The sequence below is a fragment of the Pseudogymnoascus verrucosus genome (assembly GCF_001662655.1).
Source record: "Pseudogymnoascus verrucosus strain UAMH 10579 unplaced genomic scaffold scaffold_23, whole genome shotgun sequence".
Lineage (NCBI taxonomy): Eukaryota > Fungi > Ascomycota > Leotiomycetes > Thelebolales > Thelebolaceae > Pseudogymnoascus > Pseudogymnoascus verrucosus.
Window position 1 is genome coordinate 291,699 of NW_017263674.1, and position 27,522 is coordinate 319,220.

The window sequence follows — 27,522 nt, forward strand, 5'->3', positions numbered from 1 at the left end:
GATTCACAAGATATACCCATAGAAGACGTGTAGGGAAGACTAAGATACATAAATAGATGCACAAGCCATATTCACGGGAGAAGGTGTGGGGCGAATTCATGGAACCGAGATGCCGTAGATGTATAAGACGGTGCGCGGATGTATAAGACGGTCCGCGGGAGATGCGTGAGGCAAATGCCTCATATGTACAGTGCAGTTGTCCTGCTTCTCTTCAAATCGCAGGCAGCACCAGTACATGACAACTCACAAAACCAATCTCTTAAAATGCGTCTCCCATATCTACACCTCAAGCAACCTCCTCATCCTTCATCCTCGGCACAAAAACAACCTCCTGCGTCAGCAGCGGACCTGTCCCCTTCATCGGGATCGCTCTCTCGAACACGCCGCCCCTCACAATCCGCACCGCGAGACTCACCATCTTCCTCGCAAAGTCGTCGTCCTTGTCGTCTCCAGGGATGAGGGCAGGGTGCATGCGGTTCACGCGGCGCCTTGCAGCAGACTGTATGGGGTATTCTGTCGGCCAAGTGGTGAGGGTACGAGTTGTTATGGGTGACATTGCGGCCGTAGTTTTGGGGTCTAGGTCGAAAGAAGGGGTTGTGCTGTGGAATCTGCGGGGGGTTATGAGTTAGAGGTGGAGGGAGTGAATAGCAAGACACATCTTGCTCAGCAGACAGAGATAGAGGTACTTACTGGAGTACATCCTCAAGCCATACGTCCAGCCCATCACTCAGATCGTTGTTCTCGGAGTGATGGACCATCAATGTACACCACGTCCAAACACATAGCATCGCGACCCCCCAGCCATTACCCCGCAGGTTGCCAAAGCTGTAATTCATCGCCGACAAATCCTTCGCGCTCATATGCTCACTCATGTCAGCATCATGAGAGATGCACAGATAGTCTTTAACCGCATCTTCTGACAACATCGCTCGTGCTACCGCGTTCCAGACAGTGGGGTGGTTGGCTTCTAGGTAGAAGAATGCCGAGCGCACGTCGATGATGGGAGATTGGGGCCATTCTGCTATGGTGTAGTCCTCAGTGTCGTGTTTGATCTTGAGAGTCTCTAGGTATTCATGTAGCACCTCTATAGCACCGTCCAAGGTCGCCAGCTGCCCTGATCGATACTGCTGCGCGACGGCTTCGAACTGAGTAGCTGGCTCACTATTTATGTCAGTCAGTGATCATGATTCTACGAACATCGGAAAAAGTATACCCTAAATCGCTATCTCCGTAACAAATCTTCTCCTTTGCACTCCGCAGCTGTGCGAGAAGGATAGAGAGCGCACAGAGCGCATTCCTCCCCATAAAGTTATACAGAGACGTCTCCAGATTCGACTCAACGCTGTACTCGGGGTTCTCTTCGAGGAACTCCTCTTCCCGCTCATTCGCCACCAGGACGGCGAGTGTATCGATCAGTCCCTCTTCAAAGACGCGGAACTCCTCCACCCTGTTATCCCCTTCCCTAGCGGGGTATGGTCGACTCCTAACGTGGAAAATCCATTTCTCACTCCCCCCTCCCGACGCCTTATACCCATGCCTCTGAGCCCCCCAAATCCTCCTCTTCTCCTCACTAGGACACTTAAGCTCAATAGCCACATCATCATTCCCCGGTATACAAAACCCATATCCCATCAACAACTCCGTATTCCCCTTCGGTGCATAATTATTAAACACCTGCTCCCCCCTCTCTATCGCCTTATCCGTAATAATACTGAAATCCTTGACCGGGCCCTGTGCATTAACAAACCACTCTACCCGCGCTTTGGCGTCATGATTCGCAATATCGAGTAGCGGGAAGAGGACCGGGTAGGGGCCTTCCTCTGCGATCTTCTCGCGCCAGCTCGGATACCCCTCTACCGGCTGGTCCAGAACGTCGCCGTACACCTCATCCGGGATCAACTTCGAGACAAAGCTGCGACTGCTAAATATAGTCGACGCCCACTTATACAACTCCCACGTCCACCTCCCCGTCCCTTCCCCCGCCCCCTCACTCCCATCTAAAATCTTCTTCCCCCCCTCAAACTCCCCCCTCCACATTCCCTCCCTCTGCGCAATAGCAGCCGGTAAATTCGTCCCCCCCAACCACCGCCTCGCCTCCTCAGGATAATAAAGCGGCGTAGCAAGCTTCAGCGGCTCATTCGGCTGCGGTAGCGAGCGGATATATGGCGCCCAATCTGAAGAGCTGCCAAGGAGGTATTGTTGGATGAGGAAGAAGCAGCCTATCACTTTTGGCTGTTGGGTGGTAAGGAAGCTAGCCGGGAAGGGCGTGGAGTGGGAGGGGAGAGCGGGGAAGGCGGAGAGGGCGTTGAGGTAGGAGAGGGAGATGGGGAAGGGGCAGGAGACGATGCGGGAGTTGGGGGGGAGGGAAGTGGAGGGGGGGTTTGAGGTTGTGGACTGCGGGGTAGCGGTTTCTTCTTTCCCGCTTCCTTCGGCGGGGGGTGGGGGGTTTTGCTGTGGGAGAGGCTTGACTCGGAGGGATATGCCGAATTCGGGTGAGTGGTAGACTTCGACGTCGTCGTTGAGGTAGGCGCCGTGGGATTTGGCCCATCTGACGAGGTCGTCGACGGGGTTGGAACCCGCGGGTTCGACCCCGCCAGCCTTTTGGGAGTCCTTTCCACTCATGGCCCTATTGATATAAGACCCAAATGCCAATATATATTATCATAAAATATTGTGTTGTTTTCACGTGTCGTCACTGTACTATTTGCTAGCGAAAATTAAAGGTGATAGTCACGTGTGCTATATATTAAAAGTGTAGATAATAAATTTCAGGTGAAATAATTCGTATACATCTTTTACCTAGAAAGCGCGGTAGGCAGGGGTAGCTTCACCTAATCAGCAGCCTGCAATTTTCCTCTTTTACTAAAAGAGGTGCCCTACATAAGTAGTAGGGTCTTCTATTTTAATTACATGGTTGTAGTATACAAATTATAAGCTATAGATATGTTAAGGCTATGGATAGGGATATAATACAAAGTGGCGATGAGCGCTAGCAGCGAACGTCATTTACTTCTGCGAACGCTCTTTGCTTACCTAGGCCCTATGTATAGGGTCGGTTCCGACGATTATGAGAGTGGTAATATGTCAATTATGTAACAGATATCGTAGTATTAACACGGATATTTGGTTCCTTAGTACTTTCTAACTCCTAGACCCGCATTGCCAGTAAGCAAGAGCGCATCATAGGACATCACTAAATGGCATGACAGGGGAGGGACTCACGATCATCATCTCTTCATCACTATCAGGGGCATACCTACTTTTTCCAGCCCAAACATGGTTCTGGAGATTATGGCCACTTTGGTAGTTACCAGAGTCCAAGCCACGGTCCTTCCTTGAGACATTGCTTCTAATGCCTCCTATAGATTTCGATCCCGATCCCGAGTATGAGTCAGGGAGGTATTGTGCTCCGGCTGCCCCTCTCCTTCCTTCGACATTTAATAGTCCATATATAGTTGGTGCATTGGCAACAAATGCTGCGAAAAATATCTCGATATTTGCAACATTGTGTGATTGGCCAGAACGATGAAACAAAACAACATTCATCAGGAGACGTGCCATAGTCACACCGAGGATTGTAAGACCGACGAGGAATAACGCGAGGAGCCGGAGGCGTTCCATGAAAGGTCGTTGAATCTTTATGAGGTGTGGAAGAGGAAGTGCAATGAGCATGGCATCAGTGACCATGCTTAGGGCTGAGAAGACTTCAAGTTGGATGATTCCCTTCGAACAAGTTCCTGGTCCCTGGTTATTTCAACGCTTGGGAGAAAACGGGTAGGGTGAGTACCTGGATCTGGAACTACCTGCCAGTAACGTTTAAAGGGGTGACATTCGGTGAATGTCACGATGAGAGCGGCGACGAACGTCACTGCTAGAGTTATCCAGTAGAACTTGGTGATCCATTTGGGTCCGACGCCCTTGAGTAGGCGCTGGAGTATGCACATGACGACGCCTTTCTGGAGCCAGGAGCTGAGAGAGAACTTTGTCAGCACGTAGCCCGCCCTAATAGATCCTTTGTAGCCTCACTAGACAGTATAGAATACCCGATTTACGATCGTCAGCCGCGATCCAATCTCGCGCCGATAGATGACTTCAGGAGTGAATGCCATCGTCTTCCTGACCGCCTTGCTGATATTGTTTGTTCCCCAGAGTAAAGCTACATTAATGACGGCCCCTCGTAGTAAAATTGAGACAATGGCTGCAATGGTGATGTAGTCACCAAGTGAAGAGCGTTGACTTCTGTACTGCTTCAAACCAAGTCGAAGCAGCATCATCGCTACAGCAAGCCCGGTAAGGATCCATAGAACGAGAATTTCCGCGGCGGATTCTTCCATAGTTACAGATGTCGCGTGCTAGATACACGGATATCGACTGCGACCGGAATCGAAGGGTTTGAGTTGTGGACGCGAGCGCGATAGTAATACTTTATGTTGCCAGAACAAGCGTAAATCGCGATCCTTCCTGACCTCCTCATCCCAAGCACTCACAATTCTACCTATGCAGCTTAATACTTATAATTAATACATTTCCTTATCTGCGGGGGAAAGTAAACTGCCCCTGGAGCTGCAGGTCTACATTATGGTGTCCTCGCGTTGCAGAAGCGGCTGGCATGGCGTTGCTTTCCCCTTCCCACGTTTCACGGGACAGGACAGGCAGTCGGTTGGGTTTGCCAGGATGAATTCGTGTGATGCTAAGCAGTGGCCGATCCCATTGGCTATGATTACATACATAGGACCTTACGGCTAGACCTCTACATAGACGATCATGCCTGTTGTAGAAACGCCCGCGATCAGACCCATTAGTCGATCAATTTGCGATCCTTTAAATATTACATGCTAATTGCCCAACCTGACTCCTTGACTTCACGCAGGTGTGAACATGGCCACAGTGGTTACGTTGCCGACAATGGAAGAAGGCTTGGGGTATTTAGGGCAACTATACACGTGGGCTTAGGAAATACCTGCAAACTAAAAAGCTTAGCAATCGTATGAGGATGCTTGTTATCCAGCTCCTACTTTGTGCAAAGTATAGTCGTGCGGCCGAGAATAGACGACCGAGTCGACGCTATTTGCTCCTTCGTGGTTCACGGACAAGTGCTCTTCCCGCACTTCCCGCACTTCCCGCCTAGTCGCGGCCTTACCGTCCGGATCCAAAAGTTTCCGTAGTCGTCACTTGCACGATCCTACCATGGGGTGTTGCTTTCACTTCCCTGATCTCCGCGGCAGGCGGCCCCTGGGTCTGTGCTTTTCCCGTACAAAAAGACGCTCGCTCACAGCAATTTCAACACAGACCCATGCAGAAACATGGAAACGTTTGGCGCCATACTGTAGTTAGCCTCCCATCCCTGCATACGGCTTGAAAAGGCTTAAAAAGGCTTAAAAAGGCTTAAATAGGTCAATTTGTACTCATACTTCCTATCTTCCTACCTGGTATCTTTGCGGTTATTGGGTAGAGAGAGGGATTGAGGACATTCTGAGCTATTATGCCCCATAAACCACACGGCTGGTAGAAGTACAGTTCATGAAGAGTTGACAGTTAACAGGTTCTCTACAAAGGGGTCCTTCGCTTACGACTGACGGTTGAGTGCATAGAGAGAACCTGTCAACTGTCAAGTCATAAGCGAAGGACCCCTTTGTTGTCGGAATCAGGGTCGCGTGCCCACCTACCTATAAGAGTCCGTTTCATTGACAAGGCGATCTTGTGCGTTCCGTTTTCTTTCTTCATGCGCAAGTGCAGTCCGCACCGGATTTCAGCTCCCAATACCGTGACTCTAGATCACGCCCTCGCTGTGACGCTCCCATTTCCCTCGTCGGCGTGACCACAGACAGAATATCAAGATGCAGATACAGGCCTCGCTTGTTCGGGCCTCCCTCCTGGCCATCTTGGGGTTTACCACCACGTCCAATGCAGGCTTGGCTCTAACTATCCCGACGAATACGAATGAGACCATCAATTCCCAAGTTCGTCTCGCATATGCCGGTCCAAATGGTGCGTACTTGTTTTCTCAGAGCCTTTGGTCGAGTCGTCGGTTCTGTTCCAACGCCAGGTTCTATATTCGATCCAGGCCCCTCACTCTAACACTTTGTCCTCTAGGCATGGTAGTTTCATGGAACACCTTCGACAAAGTTGCGCGCCCGACAGTAAAGTACGGAACCTCACCACAACGTCTTATATATTTTGCAGAATCAACCGTCTCCGTGACGTACGACACCTCGCTCACGTACAATAACCATGTCCCACTGAAGGGCCTAAAACCAGATACCTTGTACTATTATCTCCCAGAGCCGCTGTTAAAGGATGACTCCACCACCGCACCTTACTCGTTCCGCACCAGCAGACTTCCAGGTGATACGACACCGTATTCGGTGGCAGTGACCATTGATATGGGTACAATGGGCCCGGATGGACTTAGCACAACTGCTGGACAAGGCGTGGATCCAAACAACATTCTGGGGCCGAATGATAACAACACTATACAATCACTAACTGCAGTGGTAGATTCCTATGATTTCCTCTGGCAGCGTAATTACCCCTCCAAGTCCATCAAAGAGCCAACGATTAACTAATATCCATAGCGGGTGATATGGCATACGCCGACTACTGGCTGAAAGAAGAGATAGGCGGATTCCTTCCAAATACTACAATAGCAGACGGCTACAAAGTATACGAGAAAATCCTCAACGAATTTTATGACGAAATGACCCCAATCACGACCAAGAAGCCATATATGGTTGGACCTGGCAATCATGAAGCAAACTGTGACGCGGGCGGCACTACCGACAAGTCCAAGAACATCACGTATGATGGCAGCATCTGCATGCCGGGTCAGTCCAATTTCACAGGCTTCATCAACCACTTCCGCATGCCGTCAGCGCAGAGTGGAGGAACGGGAAATTTCTGGTATAGCTTTGATCATGGGATGGCGCACTATATCCAACTAGACACCGAGACAGATCTTGGTCATGGATTCATCGGTCCCGATGAGCCCGGTGGACTTGCAGGAGAGGATTCGGGACCATTCAACAGCATTATGAATGCACAGACTACGTGGTTGCAGAAAGATTTAGCGGCTGTGGATCGGATCAAGACGCCGTGGGTTATAGTCGCGGGTCATAGACCTTGGTATCTATCTTACGCCAACGTCTCCAAGACTATTTGCTGGACTTGCAAAGACGTTTTCGAACCATTGTTGCTGCAGTATGGTGTTGATCTTGTCATCTCCGGACATGCGCATTTTTACCAGCGCTCGGCTCCTATCGCGAATGGGGTCATTGATCCGAACGAGCTGAACAATCCTTCTGCACCGTGGTATAGTACGTTCTCTCTAAACCTAGCGTCGCTCCACACTTGCTCTCGTCTACATTCAAAGAGTTTAGCTGACAGTTCAAACAGTCACCAATGGCGCAGCAGGCCACTACGACGGCCTTGACTCGCTCGCGACTACTCCGCAGCCTTACCAGCGCTTCGGACTCGACGTCAGAGATGGAATCTACGGGTGGTCTAGACTGACGTTCCACAACTCCACGCATTTAACACACGACTTCGTTGCTTCAAAGAACGGCACAGTCTTGGATACAGCGACTCTGTATAAGAATAGGGTCTGCAGTGTGCCTAAATCGTAAGGTAGGTAAGAGCGGTTTCAAGAAGGGGCGACTGCCGCGCGACTTGAAACAGCTAAATTTATAGGAAATATAAATAAGGTGATAACAATAAAGCTAATTTCAAACTCTAGACACGTCTCGAAAAGTATGTACTGTTGATGCGCCGTTCCTGAAAAATACGCACAGTCCGTGACGATTCATATGGTGTTGTTAGTAGAAGTCTACATATTTAAACTAATGTAAATCTTACACTAGGCAGCATGTAGTGTTTACTGCTTAACGCTATTTTAATGTGGTTTTTAATGTGTTATTTATAAGGATGCCTCCTTACTTAGGCTAGTTATAGTTGTTATATAGCACCCTTAAGACTTAGGGCTATTATAGGTTAATTACAACTATAAGCCTTAGGTATATAGTATAAGGAGGCCTTAGGTAAATAGGGAGTTAGCTAAGTTAGAGGGGTTTTAGGTATTTAAGGTAATATGAATAGAGGGTTATACCTTTATCTTTTTTATATCCTTTATAGTAGACCTATAGGATAGAATATAGCATTACCTCTAACTTATACTCCTATATACACCTATAGAGAGTTATATTCCCTATGTCCTTATACTAATGTAGATGTTCCTTATAATTATACTAGCTTAGTTTAATAAAAGCCTTTAGCTTAGTAAAGAACTCTTTAATTAGATTTTTATCTAGTAAGTATAGTAGTAGATACACTAGCTTTATACTAGCATTATAGTACATCTCCTTTATTTGCTCTATGTAATAGATTAGAGCATTATCTATAATAATAACTAAGTTAGGCCCTAGCTATAGATTTATAGAAGGCAGGAGATGCTCTATGAAATCCTTAAAAACAGTACTATCTATGGTTCCCTAGAAGATGTAGACAAAGAGAACGCCATCCTGTGCATACGCTAGTAATATCTGATATCGTTGCTCACGCTAGAATGGAGAAACCTGAATTAGAGTCACACTACAGGGGGCCCATCCTGTCCGTCTCTATCTAATTCGTTTGTCACAGCTAGATTCGTCTACAAACACATATTGCCACGAGCGGATGTGGGATGTATTATGGGAGTACAGGTCTCGGAGATCAGCATTCCGCGCCTTCACTATACGGCCAATCTTTTTCTTAGACCAACTACGGTAATTTAATGCTCTCCCTATCCTGGAAACGGTTACAAGGACACGGAACTTGTCATACACAAAGTCAACTATCTCATGATGATATAGCCTAGGGTTATTTAGTAAGTGTTAGCATAGAGCATCTAACATCAGAGGCGTAACACTTCGGGACCGTCAGGCACTATTCGGAGGGGCTTTCGTGGTGCTAAAGAGTCGAAATCTTCTTTTTATTCTCTAGGCTCCACGCGTGCTGCAAGTAGCAGCGTCAGCTATTTTAGCAGGAGGACGCTTACGAAGGATCATAGTTTGGATCTGCTCATGCTGCGACTTTGCAAGTGATAGCGCCATTCTGGGGGGTTGGTTATACAGCGCCGTTGAGAGGAGTGAGCCATTTTCATCAACGATGCTGTAGCCAGTGAAGCTTATAGGTCAGGTGGCATGTTCCTGTCACGTGTCACCTGAGGCTGAATTAATTTCTATGCCTGGCAAGTTGCGCCGCAACTCGGCCCAACTTAGCAGGCATACGCAACTGTTGCGGTGTAAACTCTATTCCTACAATGAGTCAGAGCTTCGACTGGAACTACCCAGGCCTAAACTGGTCTCATTTTCACTCTCTTGCGAACCTCCTTTCGCTTCGAAATGGCGGCCAGGCCGAGCCTTCTTCGTTATCTGATAGGGTGCTCGAAGAAGACTGGGATCCCGATGACGATGGAGATGGAAATACGCCTAGCATGGATACTAGACTCGCTAATCAGATATCGGACTCGGAGCATGAGAGGCTTAAACGAAGGTTTCTTGATTGTTTGGCTGAATTCGCGGCTAACAAGAAAGGCGGAACAGCAGTTGCTTGCTCCGCCATGAAGGAGGCTGAAGACAATGTCGCCATCTGGATTGCTCGTAATGAAGGCTTCTCTGATGCGGATAAGCCTACGTTTGATAAATTAGGAAAGGTGCTGGGTTCGTTATCTTGCAATAGTAATGCTTCCTGTGTGACTGCTTCATTTCTGTATTCTAACTCATGCTTCTTGTTCAGCTGATCAATCTGAGATTGTCCTATGGGAAGAGATGGTCTCGTATCATCAGAACCGAATTGAACACAGCTATATTCCTAAGTTGAGGGCAAGCTTTAAAGCTCACGATGCTGCCCCCAGGAGGAACGGTACTAACACACTAGAAAACAGTGGAGTCTCTGATGCTGCCCTATCTGTCCTGCGGACTCTTCTTTTTAATGGTAATATTAACGGTGCAAGCACCCTTGAAAAGCACATGAGTCTTGTTATCGCAGCATACAACCTGCGTCGAACAAGGAACATTGAGGAGGTACTCTACAGCTCTTCAAGCGCGACTTCCAGATCGAAGAGCTTGTGGTCTAATATCTGCCTGCTCGCCCGGCTCCGAGTCTCATTCCAGAATTTCAAGGACATTTCTCTCACACTTCCAAGCTTCGAACAAGTCACAATCATCCTGGTCTCTCGTCCTTTTACGCCTGTAAATCCGTCTCAACGCCCGCTCAACTTGAATGAGACCTTCGGTATCCTCCAACTTAAGCTAGATCCTACCACAACGAAAGCCGTCTTAGGCGAGAATTGGACAGTCCCTAAGATTAAAGGCGAGTTCGCAAAACAGCAGAAGCAAAAGCCAAACATACACGCCGAGGTTCAAATGTTGATGTCTCTGAATACTAATGGATCATCTACGTCAGGTTTGTTCCCGTATTTTGGATGTAGTAAGCTCAGCTGTTTCATGTGCAATCACTTTATTCAATCGTATGGGCGATTCACGACGAGAGGGTGCCATGGACGCCTCTTCAAGCCATGGACCGTGCCAAGTGTGGATCGACTACTGCCTGGTCAGGCCGATCGGATAGCAAAGGCTCTTATATTAGTTCAAAAGGAGGTTAAGAAAAAATTGACGGCCTCAGTCGAGGGCCATATTCGGCATGAACGAACTTCGGTTATCGGGGGAAGCAGTGTCTTAAGTGGTCGGCAAGAGGAGCGCTCACAGAGACAGTTGCAGATTGACCGGCTAAGGATGAAAGCAGAACGCAACAGAGTTACAGAAATGTTTAGAAGGTGAGAAAGTTTTGGATATCATTAGCTTTTTTCAATTACGCTCCCCGAAATATTTGTGCTAAGGGTGAGAAGGCAAACGGAGAACACGACCAGTTCAGCCAGCCCCACCTATTCAACTCCAGAAGGAAATGAGCCGCACTGGGAGGAGTGCGATATATGCATGAGACCGACGACGAGAACGTGCAGCATTTGCAACAAAGACTTCTTCTGCAGAGATTCGTGCCAGGAGAAAAGATCCGGAAGCCATTTGTTCACGTGCTCTAAACGCCCACTTACTTCCGCCGATTATCTCTGGAAGTCATTGATAGACGATCTCATGCCTGAAGATGAGGATGTTCTTGAAGATTTCGGATTCAACAACGTTCTCTTTGGCGGGGACCAGACTTACCTTCTAGGGCTCTACCAAGGCCTCTATCTTTCCGGCAAGTTCTCAGCGGAGGACATACATGAGTGGCGTGTTGGGGACATCCTGGTCGATAAGATCAAGGAGTTCTATTACAGCATTCCGCAGAATTCTCGTGGGCAATACTTTCCCTGGTTTCTGAAGAATTCCTATGCCCTAGAGCGCCATATGACCAAAGAAGAAGCGCAACAAAATTTAATAGCGACCTTCTACGACAAGGCCAGGCCGTACTTAGATATCGAGGATCGCAACAAGACAGCTAGGGAACTACAGCCAGAAGCTAAGGGAAGTAGTTACAACTTGCTAGCGGGAGTGTTATTCCGCGCTAGTCCTAATCCGATTGATAGAAATTGGTACTCTTTCGGGTTTGTAACCTGCCGCGGACAGGGCGAAGAAAGTGTGCTCGTAGATCTCTACCAGCTCCTTCTTACCGAAAGCGACGGAAGTTTTTTCTACGAGTTCCATAACAGTCGAAGAGGTGTCATTAAGCCTGCCACATTCACACAATTTTGGAAAGCATATGAAACGGGAACACTTATCCAGCTCATGGATTCGAAGGGGCTGAAGGAACTACGATCCAGGCTCCCGTTCCTAGAGGGCTTTTTGTCCGTGGGGCCGGCCGACCCCCTCCCATCCGTATGGAACCTGAAGCAGTGTGTTGAGATCAACGATCTGATGGACCATCCGCCCATTCCATCAGTCAACGTTGACTATGGATTTATCAACTGCCATAATTTCGAGGAAACTTGCATACTGATGGAAATTTACGGAAAGGTTTTGAAGACTGCGAATCCACTGGAACTCCACCAGGCGTGTGTGGCTGGTGATTTGTTTCAATATGCAAGTGACTATGTCTGGATGGAGGAGCGGTGGAGGTCTTTGATGAGGAATATTTATCCTTTGAAAGAAGTGGTGGAGTCGGAGCTGGGGCCAGAGCTGAGATCAGACGTAGGGTCAGAGGCGAATGAAGATCCTGCGGGTTTGCCATCGCTATTGTCGAGACTTTGGGAGTTCATTAGATAATAAATAGCTTCTAGTTCTACCTTATACAGCGCTGTATGGGGGGAGTGAGCCATTTTCGTCGACGATGTTGTTGCAAGTAAATGTTAAAGATCAGGTGGCATGTTCCTATCACGTGCCACAAGCTTTAGGCCTGAGGCAGAACTAATTTTATGGCGCCGAGTTCAGGTGTTCTCAGTAAACCCCTAAGTGCAACCCCCGTGGATGTGGAAAGTCACGTGCAAGCACACCGAGTGGTGGAGGTAAGCTAATGCAGCTTTAGGTCATTATAGTACTAGCGCATTCCAAAAATATCTCCAAAACATATAACATTGAATTTTCGGACTGACACTACTTTCGACTTTTACTGTATACATCATATAAAACAGAAATTATATACTCATAAATACTAATATGTAGCAGATAAACAAACAAAAATATCCTCAAGATACAACCCCCCCATTAGTCCTCTGTCCCTCCCTATACACCTTATCCGCCTCCACCCTCCTCATCTTGACCTGCTCCCTCCTCCCAAACAACCCTAAACAAAGCGGCGGCACCATAACCACCATTGCAATCACAGCCTGAAACCACAGCGCACGCTGCATATTCCTCGGGACATCCGACCCGGGCCCGCCATTCTCCCCATCCGTCAACGCATCACTAATAACGATAAACAGCCCACCGAGCAACTGCCCACCCGACCACAAAATCGTACTCGTCACCTCCGGGCTAACAGGATGCGTGAGCTCCGTCACATACTCAAGCGCCACAGGGAGGAGTGTAAACGACGCCGCGCCAAGGATAGCGAGGATAGTATACGGGGCCGCGACGCCACGAGTGGGCGGGGCCCAGATGAACGCTAGGTACGCGAGGGCGATGAGGGGGACCTGTATTTTGATAGCGAGGAGGAATTTCTTCGAGCGATCAAGGATGGGGGATGAGATGGCTGCGGCGACGAGGCCGACGACGATGAGGATCGCGCCGGCGATGCCGGCTTCTTCTTCGGTGAAGCCGTAGGGGGAGAGCATTTGGTTGAGGAGGGAGGAGATGGAGTTGAAGAGGCCGACGTAGACGGTGTAGGGGATGAGCATCATGATGAACTCAGGGGATTTGAAGAGCGTCTTTATGGAGGGGATGATGTCCAGCTTGTGCTCTGTTGATGATGGCGAGGATGGCGTTGGTGGAGCGGCGGGTATGAAGAAAGAAGGGATCGAAGCAACCGTAGCCTGTACTCATTAGCCCCCATTCCAAGAATACACAGGCAAGTGTCAGTACTCACAATAATAGAAATATACAACACCATATTCGGTATATCCCCCTTATTCGGCGCAAAAAACGGATCAATCAACTGCCCCAACGCCCCTCCCAACGGATTCGCCAGCGTCATCACCGCCGTCGCCGCCACACGCCCATTATTCGTAAACCACAGATCGCTATAGTGCGTCGGTGACGACAGCACGAACGGCTGCGCAAACCCCGTCAGGATCTGGCCAAACATGACGACGCCGTAGTTCTGGACGCGGGTCCCGCCGTAGCGGATCCAGTTCCCGACGAGGAGGAGGACAGAGGCGGTTATGATGGCGGGCTTGGGACCGCCTTTGTGAAGGACGTAGATGGTGAAGGGTGTTGCGACGCAGAAGGCGAAGAGGAAGCCGGTGCTTAGCCAGTTTACAGCCGTCATTGAGATATCGAAGTATTCCGATGCCGTCGTCGAGACAGGCGCAAAAGAGAGCCACTGTTGTCGCATTCAGTCAGTTTCCGCATCTCTACATTCGCAATCCCAAGGGAAAAGGTGGTGAACTCACATCCCAACTAACAACCACATTCAACAGCACAAGCTGCAACAACCCAAACCACCTCCTCTTATAAACCTTCCACACCACCTCCCCCTCCCCCCCCTCCAACAACCCATCCCTACTCCCCATATTCTCCAGCGCCTCTCCCTCCGCACTCGCGTTCATCTTCCCAAACCACCCTTTCCGTCTCCACCCCTTCTTCGCCCCGCGCTGCTGCTCTCCCTCAGCCTTCGTCGCAGCGCCCGACGTCGCAGTCTCAAGCGTCGCGCTGTCGTCTCTCGTCGTCGAGGTTTCAATCCGTTCCGCTGCGTCGTTGCTGTTGTCGTCCTTAGTCACCACAGCGTCGTTCTTACTCAGCCCAGCAACAGCAGTAGCAGCAGCATCACTACCCATATCGTCGCGTACGGGCGCACGCGCGCGCGCAAGCCACCGTAAGCTGATCGTGCGCTGCGTCCCACTGTACTCTCTCTCTAGTGGAGATCCCCGTCTCACCGCCAAGCCGTCATAAGATTACCGTGGTACACACAAACTTAATACCAGGTCGTCCTTCCACAATCTCTCACATCTGCAAATCGCAGTTGTAAGCAATAACAGTTTGTCCAGTCAAGAAAATCCACCGTACGTCGTTTCGTCAGTATACCCGGCGGGTCGCTCCGAACTGACTGACTCTGTGGTGGGCTGCGGCGGGCTTTAAGGGCCCGCACTATAGTGGCTTTGGCGCGTGGGTTCCCTCGGCACTACTCCTCACTTTCTGGCTTGGGGGCCAGCCCCGAATGGGAAAGTGGTCAGATTATTGGATTGTGCAGAAAGCCACAAACGCGGGGGATAAGGAATCCTTACTCGTGGTTCTATTATTGCAACCTCATCTTATATTAATGTATCTACTACAAGTACTGAACTGTACAAGGAACATGGTGAGTTGGGTGTATATCTTCGATATCATCCTAGGCATATCACAGGCTTCACATGCAAAAGACAACAGCTATATCAAGAGACAAGAAAGTCATGAATTGTTAAAGCACTCTACTACAGAAAGAAAGCATTTCGCTAATCCCAAACGTCATTCCAAACGCCATTCAAACAAGAAGCTTCTCTTCGGCCAAGTCTATCCCATACAATTGCGCGCTTTTAACCATGTCCATGCCCAGTTTCCTTGTCATTGCTCCGCTTATCGTGTCTACCCCAGCCGGAGAATTATGAGCCAAACGACGTCCTTTACTTGGGTTCCTGTCCCTTGGGTCCCTTCACCTTAGGCCCCTTCACCTTGGGTGGTGCAAGTGGAGTCTTTGGGTCTTCCTTCTTGGGCGGATAATAAACCGGGCAGCCTGAAATGATAACGTTGAACTGGTTGTCATCGAACTCTTGACCCCAGATCAGACCCGAACCATCCTGTCTTGCGCACTCGTAGATGATTCTATATGCGTACTCAGCAATAGTCTGGACCTTGACATGGTTTGCCTGCGGGTTCTGTGATTCCTATCAGCACTGGCTCGTTTGAAATCGCTACATATGAATCTTACATCATTGCACAGCTGGATGCGAGCACGCTCCGCCTCATCACAAGCAGTCAAGTCGACGCACTGTGGGTGATATTAGTAGGTCGAACGACGTCCAAATTCCAAGAGAAGGAACTTACATGGCCATGGCCACCGCCAATGACGACAACGGCACTGTCGTTTGTGGCGGCAAGAGCGCCAACGACGGCTGCGAGCTTATAAGCAGCCCAGGTCTCTCCGTACTGGGCAACCGTCATGTCTTCTCTATCACAAACAATCTTGTCCTGCATTGCAACGTCAGAATTGAGATGGCATCAGATGAGCTTACTGACCTGTGGAGCCTTGGAAGCCGTGACCTTCTTGCGGCGAACGAGGCCTCCAACGTGGTGGACCTGGGCATCGCGAGCTACCTGGACCATCTCATTGCTGACCTCCTGCACAGCCCAGAGTCAGTGACTATCTCAAGCATACTCGGGTATGGGACATGCCTTGAGATTGCCATAGTAAGAGTACACCTCCCCGGCAGGGCCAATTGGGCCAATCCACTCGAGAGCATTGGCAGCGCGAGCGGGAGTAGCAGTGTCAGTATTGCGCTCGCTGGCAAGACTGATGAACCCTTGGGGCGCACCGAAGACCTACATAGAATATGATGTTAGGATGATGACACTTCAAACAACGTTGTCGGCTCGGGGCCAACACCTACCTGGCTGGCAAGTGCCAAAGCAGTGAGGGAGGTAACACAAGTCTTCATGTTGAAGTAATGTAGAATAGCGGTTCTTGATAAGAATTAAGGCGTAGAGCAATAAGTATGGGAAGCAAAAATGTAGCAGAAGTGTAGCTATGTGTTTGGATGGATGCTTGCAAAAGTATGATGTTGAAAGAGAGAGACAGAGAGAAGATCGTCGGAATGCCTTGGATTAAGTACAGCGAGCGAGGATCGTACCTTCCAACATTGAGTCTGTTGAGAGGAAGGAGTAAACAGTGCGATCTCACTTGCCAAAACCAGTAGAAAAAGACATCCACTCAATGTTATCATGGAGTCAATATAGGTTCGTTGCAAAAATATGGCTATAAATTGCTGATATATGGAAATAAATGGTAAATAATCTGGCATCATATCGTCCAACATCAACACATCCTCGATCATATATACCTTACTTACCTGCCACCACCCTCATATCGCTCTTAAAATACGAACACCGACTGCGTCAACGGCAACTCCGTCGAAGGCTCAGCCGTGCAATGCACGCCATCCGCCTCGACCCTATAATTCTCCGGATCGACATGAATCTTCGGCATCTCATAATTATGCTTCATATCCTTCTTCCTGACCGTCCTGCACCCCTTCACAGCCTCCACGCGCTTCTTCAAACCATACGACTCGATGTTACCGCAGTCAATAGACGCCTGGGAAACAAAGAGCACAGATGTGGAAGGAACGTGGGGCGCGAACATAGGACGCCCGATAACGGGCTGCACGGTCGAGATGGACGCGTTGGGGTCGCCCTGGTGATGGTTAGTAAGGAAGGAGCGATGGAGGGGGGTATGGCGTGGTTGCACTTACCATCATAGAATAACTAATTAGACCGCTCTTGACGACCATTGTTGGCTTTGTGCCAAACCACGCTGGATCCCAGATCACAAGATCTGCTAACTTGCCCACCTCGACGCTACCGAGGAGGTGGCTCATCCCTTGGGCAAGAGCAGGGTTAATCGTATATTTGCTGACATATCTCTTTACTCTAAAGTTATCGGCATCTGTTCCCTCATCCTCCTTCAAAAAGCCGCGTTGGACTTTGTTCTTATGAGCCGTGTTCCAGGTTCTGAGAACGACCTCTCCACAGCGACCCATGGCCTGCGAATCTGAGGACATCATGCTGATAGCCCCCATATCGTGCAGTACATCCTCTGCTGCGATCGTTTCAGCGCGAATCCGCGACTCTGCAAACGCAATATCTTCCGGAATATTCTTGCTAAGATGGTGGCAAACCATAACCATGTCCAGATGCTCATCCAAGGTGTTCCTCGTGAACGGCCTCGTTGGGTTGGTGGAACTAGGTAGGACGTTGTCGTACTCAACTACACTGATGATATCGGGGGCGTGTCCGCCGCCCGCACCTTCAGTGTGGTAAGTGTGGATAGCGCGATCCTTGAACGCAGCAATGGTAGATTCCACAAAGCCAGACTCGTTAAGGGTATCGGTATGGATCAAACATTGGACGTCGTACTCGTCGCACACGGTAAGGCAAGAGTCGATCGCAGCCGGAGTGCAACCCCAATCCTCATGGAGCTTAAGACCACAAGCGCCCGCTTCAACTTGTTCACGAAGAGCCTTTGGATCGCTGTCGTTTCCTTTACCAGTGATACCGTAGTTCAGTGGCATCGCGTCCAAAGCCTGCAACATATCGCGCATGTTGTTCTTCCCTGGCGTGCAAGTCGTCGCGGTCGTGGCAGCTGTCGGCCCAGTGCCGCCTCCAAGAAGCGTGGTGACTCCAGTTGCCATGCACTCAGAAGCCTGCTGAGGGCAGATGTAGTGAATGTGGGTATCAATTCCTCCGGCTGTGACGATCATCCCTTCGCCGGCCATAACATCCGTGCAGGAACCGACAATCATTCCCTCCGTGACTCCGTTCATCACATCGGGACTGCCTGCCTTCCCAATGCCAGAGATGAATCCGTTCTTGATGCCGATATCTGCCTTATAAATACCACTCCAATCAACAATAAGGGCATTGATGATGACAAGATCTAATGAATCTTCATCAGACTCGCCAGTGGCTTGGCCCATACCGTCTCGCAGAGTTTTGCCGCCGCCGAACTTGCATTCGTCGCCATATGATGTCAGGTCTTTCTCTACCTTTATCCACAAGTCCGTGTCGCCGAGTCTGATCTTGTCGCCCACAGTGGGACCAAACATGCTTGCATATACAGATCTATCAAGCTCGAAGGGCTTGATGTGAGCCGCGTCGCCTGCAGGCTCGAGAATGTTTCTAAAGTTTCCGGCTTCAATGTTCTTCAAGATCTCATCTGTGCGAGACAAATCGAAGACTCCCGAAGCGATGTTATTGCCGCCGCGTACAATTTTGCGTCCTGCAATCTCTACTAGAGTCACTGTCTTCTCGTCGCCTGCCTCAAAACGGATGGATGTTCCTGCGGCTATGTCCAACCGATATCCGTAGGATCGTATGCGATCGAATTCGAGATGGGGGTTCGTCTCGATAAAGTGGTAGTGTGATCCGACCTGTGGCGCGGTTAGCATTTTAGGTTAAGGGCCATTGACTCTTCTTATTACCTGTACTGGTCGATCACCATGGTTTGTGACCTTGAGCTGGATCCTCTTCCGCCCTTTATTGATCGCGATCTTTCCTTTGACAGCGATGACTGCGCCAGGCATCTTCTCAGCCGTGCATTCCTCATCTTCTGGTACTTTGAATAGGTCCGCGTCGGGGATTGGGAGGAAACTTCCATAGAGCGCCTTGTTCAAGTCTCCATCATCGCTGCTAATTGGGGTCTGGACGGTAACGAGGTAGGTTCCCTGGGGAAAGGTGCCTTCGACCTGGATCTGCTTCAAGGTCGACACAACAGCAGGCAGCACATGTCGCCGCCCCAGCATCGTCGTGCCAATCGACATGAGATCCGCGACATTGTGGTTGCCATCGCGAATGAGCTGTGCGGTCAATTAATATCCGAGATCCACCACACTACGGCGGCAAAAAAAAACACATACCTCTTGGAGATTGTTGGCAATAAGAGCCTGAGCGGTGTGTAACGTCAGTGCAAAGTCTCATATTCTGGTCTCGCGGCTCTACTTACACACGCTTCAGAATGGTTCAGTCTGACACCTCGCGCGAGTCGACGCTGGGCCAGCAACCCCAGCTGCGAGATAACGAGCTTGTCGATCTGACAGCTGTTAGCAGACGTGTTATGAGGCCAGTTCCTGGCGATGCATCACTTACTTCGCGTGGAATTAAGTGCATCTTCGACTGAGCAGCACAGCAGCTCCGCAAATTCGAGGTATTTAGATCAAAGATAGGTACGAGGCTATGAAGCTATCACAGATTTGGTTCCCAAAGAAGTTCAATTCGTCTGGCGGAAGATGGGGAACAAGAGCTAGAGAAGACTCCACTGTGCTATGTCATAGCTCCGCTCCGCCTAAACGTTGGTGGGGGGGACGGGCGATAAGGAATGACAGGGATGGGGATAACCACTTTCCAGTCCTGCCACCATGTTTTTAGTGTGCACGACCCAAAAAAAAGGCTTATAATCGGGAATCGGGAGACACAAAGCCACACCACGCGTTCCTTGTGCAACCATGGGAATCCCTATAGGGTAAAAACAGTTATCATTTTCCGAATTATCCTATCTCTTCCCCTGGATTTCCGAGGACTTTGACTGGTTTTTTGTACGCTGCATGTATGTACAGTACATCTTTTCCCATTAGAATCCCTACCATCCCCCTCAACTCTCATACAGTATGTACCTGTCCAGTCTGTACACCGTGCTTGCTATGCGCTTCGCTCCGGAATGTCCCCAGGTGTCAAACCCTCCAAACCGGTCGATGCCGCTCGCTCCCAATAATCTACCTACCAAACCCAACCCTGCGCTCCAAAGATAAGTGCAAAACACCCCACAGACCCGTCTGTACCTCGAGTTTGCAGTAAAGACTGGTATCGCAAATTGAATAACTCGCTGTAAATCCTCCATCTGGTATCATGCGCCGTTTCAATCAAGACATAACCGTAAAACATCACTATAGTAATTATATGTACCGGCAAACTTATCAGAGTGTCGGGAACACCCTGTGGATAGCCCTTCTCCCTGTAGTTAACGCACGGTCAGCCGCTGTATTCAAATCTCCTGGCATGTGTAGGTGCAATTAACAGCCCATGGAATGGTCAATACATACACTTCGGCCGTGGCCGTTCCTCGACTGCCTCCTCATTCACAACGGCAGTATTACTCATAAGTTCCTGACTCCTGAGTTCCACAATCGCCTGCCTACTTGTTCCTTCCGGGATATACGCCGGGCTGGGTGCGCTCACGGTAGCCGGAGTCGTGCTGTCTCGCCGAGGAGTAGATAGTTCTATACTTGAGACATGGTGAGGTCCTCCAATACGCCGGCGATTAACCCAATGTCTTGCTCTGCTTCGCCAGTCGCCTGAATCCGGTGTCTCGGCATTTTCGTCCATGAGCCTTCCAATGCGTTCGCGACGGACCATCGAGTTGGTGATCACGGGCGGGCAGAACCCTATTGGAAGCGCGCTGGTCTTGCACATTGGGCAGAGAGAGCTGTTTTTGCTGAGGAAGTGGTCGATGCATTCTGGGTGGAAGATGTGCCCGCAGGGAAGTTCTCGGACTACAGCCTTCAGAGACTCGTAGTCGTCGAGGCAGATAGGGCAGGTCGGCTGGGACTGAGGCTGGTACATTTGCGGTTGGATTCTCAGCCCTGTCACTGGGTCGTTGATGACAGGAATGTTGAAGACCCCCTCCTCACTTGTGGCCCCCTTTGCTCCGGACGCCGGTGGCGCGGGGGTGTCCTCGCACATATAGATGTAAACCGGCATCTTCTGTATTGTTTCAACGGGCACGGTAAGGCGCTTGATGCCAAGAACCTCTAGGTTGACTTCGCCTGCGGCAATCCGTCGGCGTAGATTTTGTCTCCGTCGGCGCTGGATAAAGTGCATGAAGAATGAGGTCAACATCAGGGCAGCGCCGAGTGATGCAATCGCTATAAGGAGGAAAACCCACAGCCCTGGTAAGGAGCCCGACGAAGAGTCCGTAGCTATCTGTGTATAAACCCGAACAAAACTGTTGGTTTCCACACCTTCTAAATCGAGGACCTGTTTTCCAAATGGCACAGACGAGGAATTTCCGGAATATCGACTTAATTGATCCATCAAATTATTTCCATAGCTTCCTGGAACAGCGTAAACAGGGAAGCGGTGTGCTGCTTTCCATTGTCCACCATCATGCATATTCCAAACCGGCGAACTGATTGGTGGCGGCATGGTGTCCGCGTTATCAGTTGTATAGAAAATGAAGGCCTGGAGAGAGACCAGCGAGGCCATGTCCAGGAAGGACAGGCTGCATGTTGAGTTGATCCATGGCGCCAGCGCAATAAATTTAAGGTTTTCACCTGGGAAGTCTACCCTTCGAGCGGCAAGCGCTGGTATATGTTGTTTCGACAGGTTGAAGCATGGATCCGTAGCAGCTAGGTCTGGAACATATAACAGCCCCTGGGCTCGTCCAGTTCCATCATTGCCATTTGTCGACAATGTTTGTATATTTTGACCTAGGGTGAGATTACTGACGCTGTTTAAATTATCCTAGTGGAGGTTAGATGGTTCGGATAGCATCATCAACCCGCCCTCAACTCACTGGAATATTCACAAGAACATCGTCAAGGTTGACACCTGGGTTCAAAGTCGCAGGTTCCGGAAAAGAAATACTAAAGCCTCTATATTAGCATGCAGTCCAGGAAGAGACAGAAGGCGGCTAGATGTGGCCATCCCAACACAGCACAACGGGAACACATTTGTGAGTAACACCATAGAGGATCCCATTGTTCCAGCCGGCATTGTTCCAGCCGGTATTGCCGCACACAAAGGATCCCATCGCGGCGCTACCATATTTCGAACGGGCGGAATACATACACTGAGATCTTCATAGACTGGGCCGCTGCAAAACCGTTAGCATCCGCTACTTCCGTCATTCCGAAGAGATGACATTGTCCAATGCCCGAGTGCTGCTCTATACCAGGCGCATATTATGCGCCTTGAATGAGGCCAGACAAGTTCGACTTAAGCAGCGTTTACTTACCCATTATGAGCTGAAACCACAGCAGGGCGCGGAGGACGATGTGTTGGGGCGCATCAGTTGTCGAGTGGCTGTTGTGATGTGTAAGCGCCGTGAAATCTATGAGCCTCGAGGCGTCTCCTCCCACGATCAACGTCCGTATATATATGTAAAAGTATACAGATGATGCTCGATTGTCCTGATCTTCACTATTGCAGTGGAAGCGTGGCACTGATGGATTGTGGAGCAGGCGGGGCGGGGGAGTTTAAGGTCGTGATCTTGAGACGTCGGAGCCGGCTGCAACTGTTTGAAGTTCTTGGCAAAGCTTGTATGCTGCGGTCGATTGCAAAGCACGAGTAAGAAGACCAAATATCTCAGTCCCCCAACGTAGTTATATTTCTACTAGTAATCCGCCGCCATTCCACGTCCTAAATACCAAATATTCTCATATTTCAGACTCATAGGTAATCTTCTGCTAGAGTACTCTAGATGTTCTGGCCAAATTCTTTGTGTGACATCACTGTACCCTTGTTAGTAGTCTTTTGCGGGGAAGGGGAGTACCATACCCGTACTCTCGAAGCATCGGTGTCTTCAATCCAGGTGACATGGCACGTGCGTGATGACTAAAGGTCGCCGGCGTGTCACCCACGTGATATGAACCACAGGCGACAAAGAGCATCGCGACAACACGCGCCTCTCAAACCCCCCATTCTCCGAATCTCCTCAAATCCAATGGCCATTATAGCAACATACTATAACTCGTAAAGCTGAATTGCATCGTATTGCCGTATCCTGGATATACGGACATAGTCCAGGGCCGCCGCCTCCTCGCCGGAGCTCTACCCCGCCGCCGCCAGAATGCCGCCACATCCACCGGCCCAGAAGGGCACTGGGAAACGCTCAGGGGGACACCGAGGAGAATCTCGAAGATCTCGCAGCCGTAACACCACGCCGAGCTCTGCGGGTGCCCCAGGCATCCTTGCGGGTACCGAGAGTGAATCCAGATATCTTGAGCTCACAATGATTCCATTCCCACAAGCCTCATACGACGACATCGTCGACCCCCAGATTGGCTCGTCGATTCCGGACTCGAAAGCCATCGACACAATAATAGACTCAATCAATCGTCTTCTTGATGTTGCAGAAGCAAGAGGAAAAGTTTGTGACCGTGGAATGAGGTTACTTTCGGCTCAACGCAAAGATCAAGTCGAAACCGAGCGCAGAGAACAAGAACGTGTAGACCGAGAAGCCGCAGACGAAGCTGCAGAACGCGGACGTCAAGCCAGCAAGATGAGAAAGAAGAAGGATTCGAGCAAGGCGAAGGAGGATAGACCATTGACTCATGGTGCCCATGTTCTTGCGCCTCAGGATGGTTCAAAGATTGGTAAGTGAATTCCAGTTTTCCGTGGTTGCCCATGCAGCTTGCTGGGTATCACCCATGATATCCTCAAAGGATACTCACCAGCTTTATCAATAAGAAACTAATTATATTACAGAGGGTGCTCCATCTGTATCGCCGGGAAGAGCTTCTCATAAGCCAGGTCGTGGTCGGTCGCGGGGTGTGTCGCGTGAAGCCTCCGCTAGTTCTTCTTTGTCCCCGGTCGAGCAAACGACACCACCACCCACAGGCGCAGCTGCTAAGAAAAAAGCGTCTGTTCCTACCATCCAGGTTGACGAAGACTCCAGCAGTGAAGACGAGCACCAACCACCTCCAGCTCCCGCAGTTCCACACATCATGACCTTTGGTGACGATCCCTGGAGCTATCCTGACCCAACTGAATACGAAATCCGCAAAGTAACTCCAGACATGCCTGAAGAGGAGATCAAGAAGATCTATTCCGTTGCGGAATATCCACACGATGACTTGCACGATCTGATTCCTGGCACCCCCCCCGACAAGGACTTCAGCAACGCCAAGCCAGTGAACCAGGTTCAAGCCACTACCTTTGCAACCCACATGGAGGGGTATTTACGTCCTTTCACCGAAGAGGATCTTGCGTTCCTCCGCGACCGTGGTGATAGGGTCAATGATTTCATCATCCCACCTCGTGGCAAGAAGCACTACACTGAGATCTGGGCTGAAGAAGATGGCCTGGCTGACCCGCGTCAAAACCGTGACAAGCTTCCTGCCAACGAGCCACGCGGTTCCATTGAAGACCTTGATGAGGCCACCGCTGAGACAGACGAGATCTCTGTTGGCCCAGTCCTTGGACGCCTTTTGTCACTCCTCCGTCCAGAGAACAGAGCCCCACCTTCCGAGCAGAGCGCTGCCGCGAACGGAAATGTCGACTCCAACGCCGACCTCGACAGCTCCCTTGGCCTTGACCCCATGCCACTCGATCCACCAGCTGCGCCACTCCCCCCAGCAACCTACATGACCGAATCAACCACTGAGGGCTGGAAGAAGGCGAACCACCCAAAGTTGGACCACGTGCAAGTCGACGAGCGCGTCAAGCAGGAGCTCCGCTACATTGGCCTCATGCCTGAGAGTGCCGATCCTCAGTACGACAACGGCGAGGACGATGAGGTGTCCGCACGCCTGCGTCTCCTCACCGCCATGCTCAAGGAGAAAGTCATCGAGAACAACGCGCGGAAGGCGATCTTGATGGAAAAGGTCAAGGAACGCATGGCTCACCAGGAGTACTCCACCATCCTCGAGGATCTCGACAGCCAGGTCCAAGCATCCTTCTCTAAGCGCACCCGCACCATGGGCAAGAAGACCAAGGCCAAGCGACCAGGCGGCGCTGGAGGTGGGAGTCACGTGGCTTCTCAGGGCATGGCTAGGCCGGGCATTGGGGATGCTACGAAGACGCTCATGGAGAGACGCAAGAAGTGGATTGAGAACATCGGTCCTGTCTTTGAGGGCGACACTGGTAGGGTTCCTCGCGCCGCCGATGAGGGCAGCAGCATCTTCACTGATGAGGCCATGGTCGAGTACATGAAGCGTGAGAGGGAGAACTGGGATGAAGAGGTCGATGATGAGTAATGATGCATTTTCAATGGGAGTTTAGGCGCTATAGATACCAGTCTGGTTCTGCCTGAACACACGAGCATATGAGCATATGGGTACTTTGTTGATGAGGATATCCTACATTCAACGCCTTCATAGTAAGAGTCAGAATAAGAAGGACAAAGTTGATTTTATATGCATTATAAGACTACGTGAAAACGCCAGTGAGACCTATCATAATGGACAACGCATTGGACTTTCTTCTATTGACATGTACATGCCCATCAACAGAGACCTATCATAAATGCAGCAGTTCATAAAGAATACTTCGATCTCAGAAATCATATTCTATATCATCACCAGCCAACCCATTCTATAATATCTACCCACATTTCCAGACGCCCCTCCAAACACCTATCACCCCCCTACTCCTCTTCATCCTCATCCTCATCATCACTCCCCTGCATGAACAGCGTCTTCTCCATCAACGCCAGCGTCGCCCTCAACGGCAACCCAACCACATTATCATATGCCCCCTCAATCCTGTCCACCAACAGCCCTCCCATCCCCTGAATCCCATAACCCCCCGCCATCCCCACCGCCTCCCTCGTCTTCACATACGCAGAGATAAATTCATCGCTCGTCGTCTCATCAAACACTACCTTCGTCTCCTCAACCGAACTCTCCATATTATACCCCGGCGCCCTCGCGTCGTCGCGCGGCACAAGCACGCACACCGCCGTGTACACCTTATGGGTTACCTGGTCGCGCAGCATGCGCAACATAGCGAGATGCTCTGCCTCTGAACGCGGCTTCTCGAGGATGCGACCCGAGGCCGTTACGACGACGGTGTCAGCAGCAATGACCATCGTCGGGTCCGGGATGGACTTCATCGAATTCGCAAGCAGCGTCTGGTACACATCGAGACACTTCTTCTGCGCAGTGCGGAGCACGTAATCGAAGGCGCCGAGGGCGACCTTGTCGAGGTTCTCCGGCTTAGTCGAGGGCGTGATTTCGATGTTCGTGAGCCCAATCTATACCACGCGTTAGTAACTCACTTTCATCTATTGGATTGGGCATGTGGTGGCTCGGGCGGACGGGGGTTCGCGGCGAGGGGAGGCGGGTTCGGTGTTGGAAGGAGGGGTAGGGGGGTGGAGACACATGCCTGACCGAGGAGTTGTTTGCGACGCGGGCTCGCTGAGGCTAGGACAACGCGCTTTCCCCGCAGTTGGGTGAGGACGGGGATGTCCAAGGGGAAGGGGCCGCGGGGGAGCGGCTTGGCCATTGGAGCCGCCGGCGTGACGTGCTGGGCGGCGGCATCTTCGTAGTTTGGAGGAGGCTCTAGGGGTATCTTGGAATCGGCCATGATCTGTTTGCTTTGATGGGATGTTCGGCGATGGGAAAGGCTGAGGATTTTCCCCTGTGGCGGGTTCGGTCGTCGCGGCACAAGGCTGAGCGAGCTGGTTGGTCTCAGGAACAAGATGACGCTAGGCTGGAAGGGGACTGGCGGGGTAAAGCCTTGCGGGGATTTGTGAACTTTCGTTGCATGTGATCAATGCCCCATAACCGCGAGAGTCGATCCCAGAGCCGCTGAAGTGGCTAGATGTGGGAATTGGGCTTACAATCGACGACCGGTCTCCGGGTATACTCTACACCATTATTTCTCATATATAAGGGCATCGCCGGTATGTCCTTAGCGCATGAGTAACGCCCGTGCTACCTTGTTGAGACGAGCGCGAGGGCTGGCGCAATGTCGTCTCCGGCGAATACATCACAAGCTGGGCGAGAGGCTTCGGCCAATGGAAGCGCAACGAGCAATGTGGACGATAAACCGAGACTTTCAGAGCATGAGAAGAAGGCGAACCATATCGCGTCTGGTGAGTGATGTCTATTCTTGCTTGCTGAGGCCGTGGCTGGCGCAATCTCATCTGCGCCGGCCACTGGTCAGGTGGCACTGCATTTTCCTCGGCGCAACGGCTAACTTGCGATCTGCAGAGCAAAAGCGACGTCAGGCCATTCGAGAAGGGTTCGACAGACTTACCGAACTGGTGCCAGGATTAGAAGGACAAGGCAGGAGCGAAAGCATCGTGCTGAATAAGACGGTTTCATACATGCGACAACAACTACGAGAACGCGAGCAACTGGTGGAGAGGATTGAGCAACTGGGGGGAAGCGTGAATGATGGATTCAAAAAATAACAAGATTCGATGATTGAAAGGACTACGGAGTTGGAATGGTTGGAATGGTTGGCCTGAACGGAGCAGCGGTGGAGG

At 50.5% G+C, this 27,522-nt stretch overlaps 11 protein-coding genes across 11 annotated transcripts; 4 read left to right on the plus strand and 7 right to left on the minus strand.

Moving 5' to 3' along the window:
* Positions 1-18: 18 nt before the first annotated feature.
* VE01_05679 (uncharacterized protein) lies at positions 19-2,676 on the minus strand. The gene is made up of 3 exons (XM_018275140.2): positions 1,214-2,676; positions 691-1,161; positions 19-608 (listed from the first exon to the last, which is right to left on the minus strand). The coding sequence occupies exons 1-3, from the start codon at positions 2,620-2,622 to the stop codon at positions 287-289; spliced, it is 2,202 nt and encodes a 733-aa protein (XP_018130201.1). The 5' UTR covers positions 2,623-2,676; the 3' UTR covers positions 19-286.
* Positions 2,677-2,890: 214 nt separating this feature from the next.
* VE01_05680 (uncharacterized protein) lies at positions 2,891-4,786 on the minus strand. The gene is made up of 4 exons (XM_018275141.2): positions 4,027-4,786; positions 3,788-3,969; positions 3,223-3,737; positions 2,891-3,148 (listed from the first exon to the last, which is right to left on the minus strand). Exons 1-4 carry the CDS (start codon positions 4,332-4,334, stop codon positions 3,089-3,091), a joined length of 1,065 nt encoding a protein of 354 aa, XP_018130091.2. The 5' UTR covers positions 4,335-4,786; the 3' UTR covers positions 2,891-3,088.
* Positions 4,787-5,599: 813 nt separating this feature from the next.
* On the plus strand, positions 5,600-7,710 carry VE01_05681 (uncharacterized protein). Its single transcript, XM_018275142.2, has 4 exons — positions 5,600-5,988; positions 6,094-6,522; positions 6,576-7,313; positions 7,393-7,710. Exons 1-4 carry the CDS (start codon positions 5,838-5,840, stop codon positions 7,620-7,622), a joined length of 1,548 nt encoding a protein of 515 aa, XP_018130092.1. The 5' UTR covers positions 5,600-5,837; the 3' UTR covers positions 7,623-7,710.
* Positions 7,711-9,259: 1,549 nt separating this feature from the next.
* VE01_05682 (uncharacterized protein) lies at positions 9,260-12,368 on the plus strand. The gene is made up of 3 exons (XM_059463724.1): positions 9,260-9,710; positions 9,769-10,807; positions 10,880-12,368. The coding sequence occupies exons 1-3, from the start codon at positions 9,293-9,295 to the stop codon at positions 12,231-12,233; spliced, it is 2,811 nt and encodes a 936-aa protein (XP_059319681.1). The 5' UTR covers positions 9,260-9,292; the 3' UTR covers positions 12,234-12,368.
* Positions 12,369-12,652: 284 nt separating this feature from the next.
* Positions 12,653-14,864, minus strand: VE01_05684 (uncharacterized protein; the record flags this gene model as incomplete). The annotated part of the gene is made up of 3 exons (XM_018275145.2): positions 14,018-14,864; positions 13,492-13,947; positions 12,653-13,438 (listed from the first exon to the last, which is right to left on the minus strand). Exons 1-3 carry the CDS (start codon positions 14,399-14,401, stop codon positions 12,653-12,655), a joined length of 1,626 nt encoding a protein of 541 aa, XP_018130087.1. The 5' UTR covers positions 14,402-14,864.
* A 165-nt stretch (positions 14,865-15,029) lies between these two features.
* On the minus strand, positions 15,030-16,523 carry VE01_05685 (uncharacterized protein). The gene is made up of 6 exons (XM_059463725.1): positions 16,208-16,523; positions 15,993-16,139; positions 15,837-15,938; positions 15,645-15,788; positions 15,529-15,588; positions 15,030-15,475 (listed from the first exon to the last, which is right to left on the minus strand). The coding sequence occupies exons 1-6, from the start codon at positions 16,253-16,255 to the stop codon at positions 15,224-15,226; spliced, it is 753 nt and encodes a 250-aa protein (XP_059319680.1). The 5' UTR covers positions 16,256-16,523; the 3' UTR covers positions 15,030-15,223.
* A 30-nt stretch (positions 16,524-16,553) lies between these two features.
* URE1 (Urease) lies at positions 16,554-19,591 on the minus strand. Its single transcript, XM_018275147.2, has 6 exons — positions 19,461-19,591; positions 19,318-19,404; positions 19,232-19,258; positions 18,797-19,171; positions 17,069-18,745; positions 16,554-17,010 (listed from the first exon to the last, which is right to left on the minus strand). The coding sequence occupies exons 1-6, from the start codon at positions 19,479-19,481 to the stop codon at positions 16,690-16,692; spliced, it is 2,508 nt and encodes an 835-aa protein (XP_018130089.1). The 5' UTR covers positions 19,482-19,591; the 3' UTR covers positions 16,554-16,689.
* A 213-nt stretch (positions 19,592-19,804) lies between these two features.
* On the minus strand, positions 19,805-22,842 carry VE01_05687 (uncharacterized protein). Its single transcript, XM_018275148.2, has 5 exons — positions 22,324-22,842; positions 22,158-22,182; positions 21,883-21,952; positions 20,411-21,830; positions 19,805-20,322 (listed from the first exon to the last, which is right to left on the minus strand). Exons 1-5 carry the CDS (start codon positions 22,325-22,327, stop codon positions 20,285-20,287), a joined length of 1,557 nt encoding a protein of 518 aa, XP_018130090.2. The 5' UTR covers positions 22,328-22,842; the 3' UTR covers positions 19,805-20,284.
* Positions 22,843-23,002: 160 nt separating this feature from the next.
* Positions 23,003-25,430, plus strand: NGG1 (Transcriptional regulator). Its single transcript, XM_018275149.2, has 2 exons — positions 23,003-23,683; positions 23,796-25,430. The coding sequence occupies exons 1-2, from the start codon at positions 23,158-23,160 to the stop codon at positions 25,283-25,285; spliced, it is 2,016 nt and encodes a 671-aa protein (XP_018130085.1). The 5' UTR covers positions 23,003-23,157; the 3' UTR covers positions 25,286-25,430.
* A 69-nt stretch (positions 25,431-25,499) lies between these two features.
* VE01_05689 (uncharacterized protein) lies at positions 25,500-26,681 on the minus strand. Its single transcript, XM_059463726.1, has 2 exons — positions 26,415-26,681; positions 25,500-26,283 (listed from the first exon to the last, which is right to left on the minus strand). Exons 1-2 carry the CDS (start codon positions 26,613-26,615, stop codon positions 25,675-25,677), a joined length of 810 nt encoding a protein of 269 aa, XP_059319679.1. The 5' UTR covers positions 26,616-26,681; the 3' UTR covers positions 25,500-25,674.
* A 318-nt stretch (positions 26,682-26,999) lies between these two features.
* Positions 27,000-27,447, plus strand: VE01_05690 (uncharacterized protein; the record flags this gene model as incomplete). Its single annotated transcript, XM_018275151.1, has 2 exons — positions 27,000-27,126; positions 27,245-27,447. The coding sequence occupies 2 exons, from the start codon at positions 27,000-27,002 to the stop codon at positions 27,445-27,447; spliced, it is 330 nt and encodes a 109-aa protein (XP_018130163.1).
* Positions 27,448-27,522: the final 75 nt, after the last annotated feature.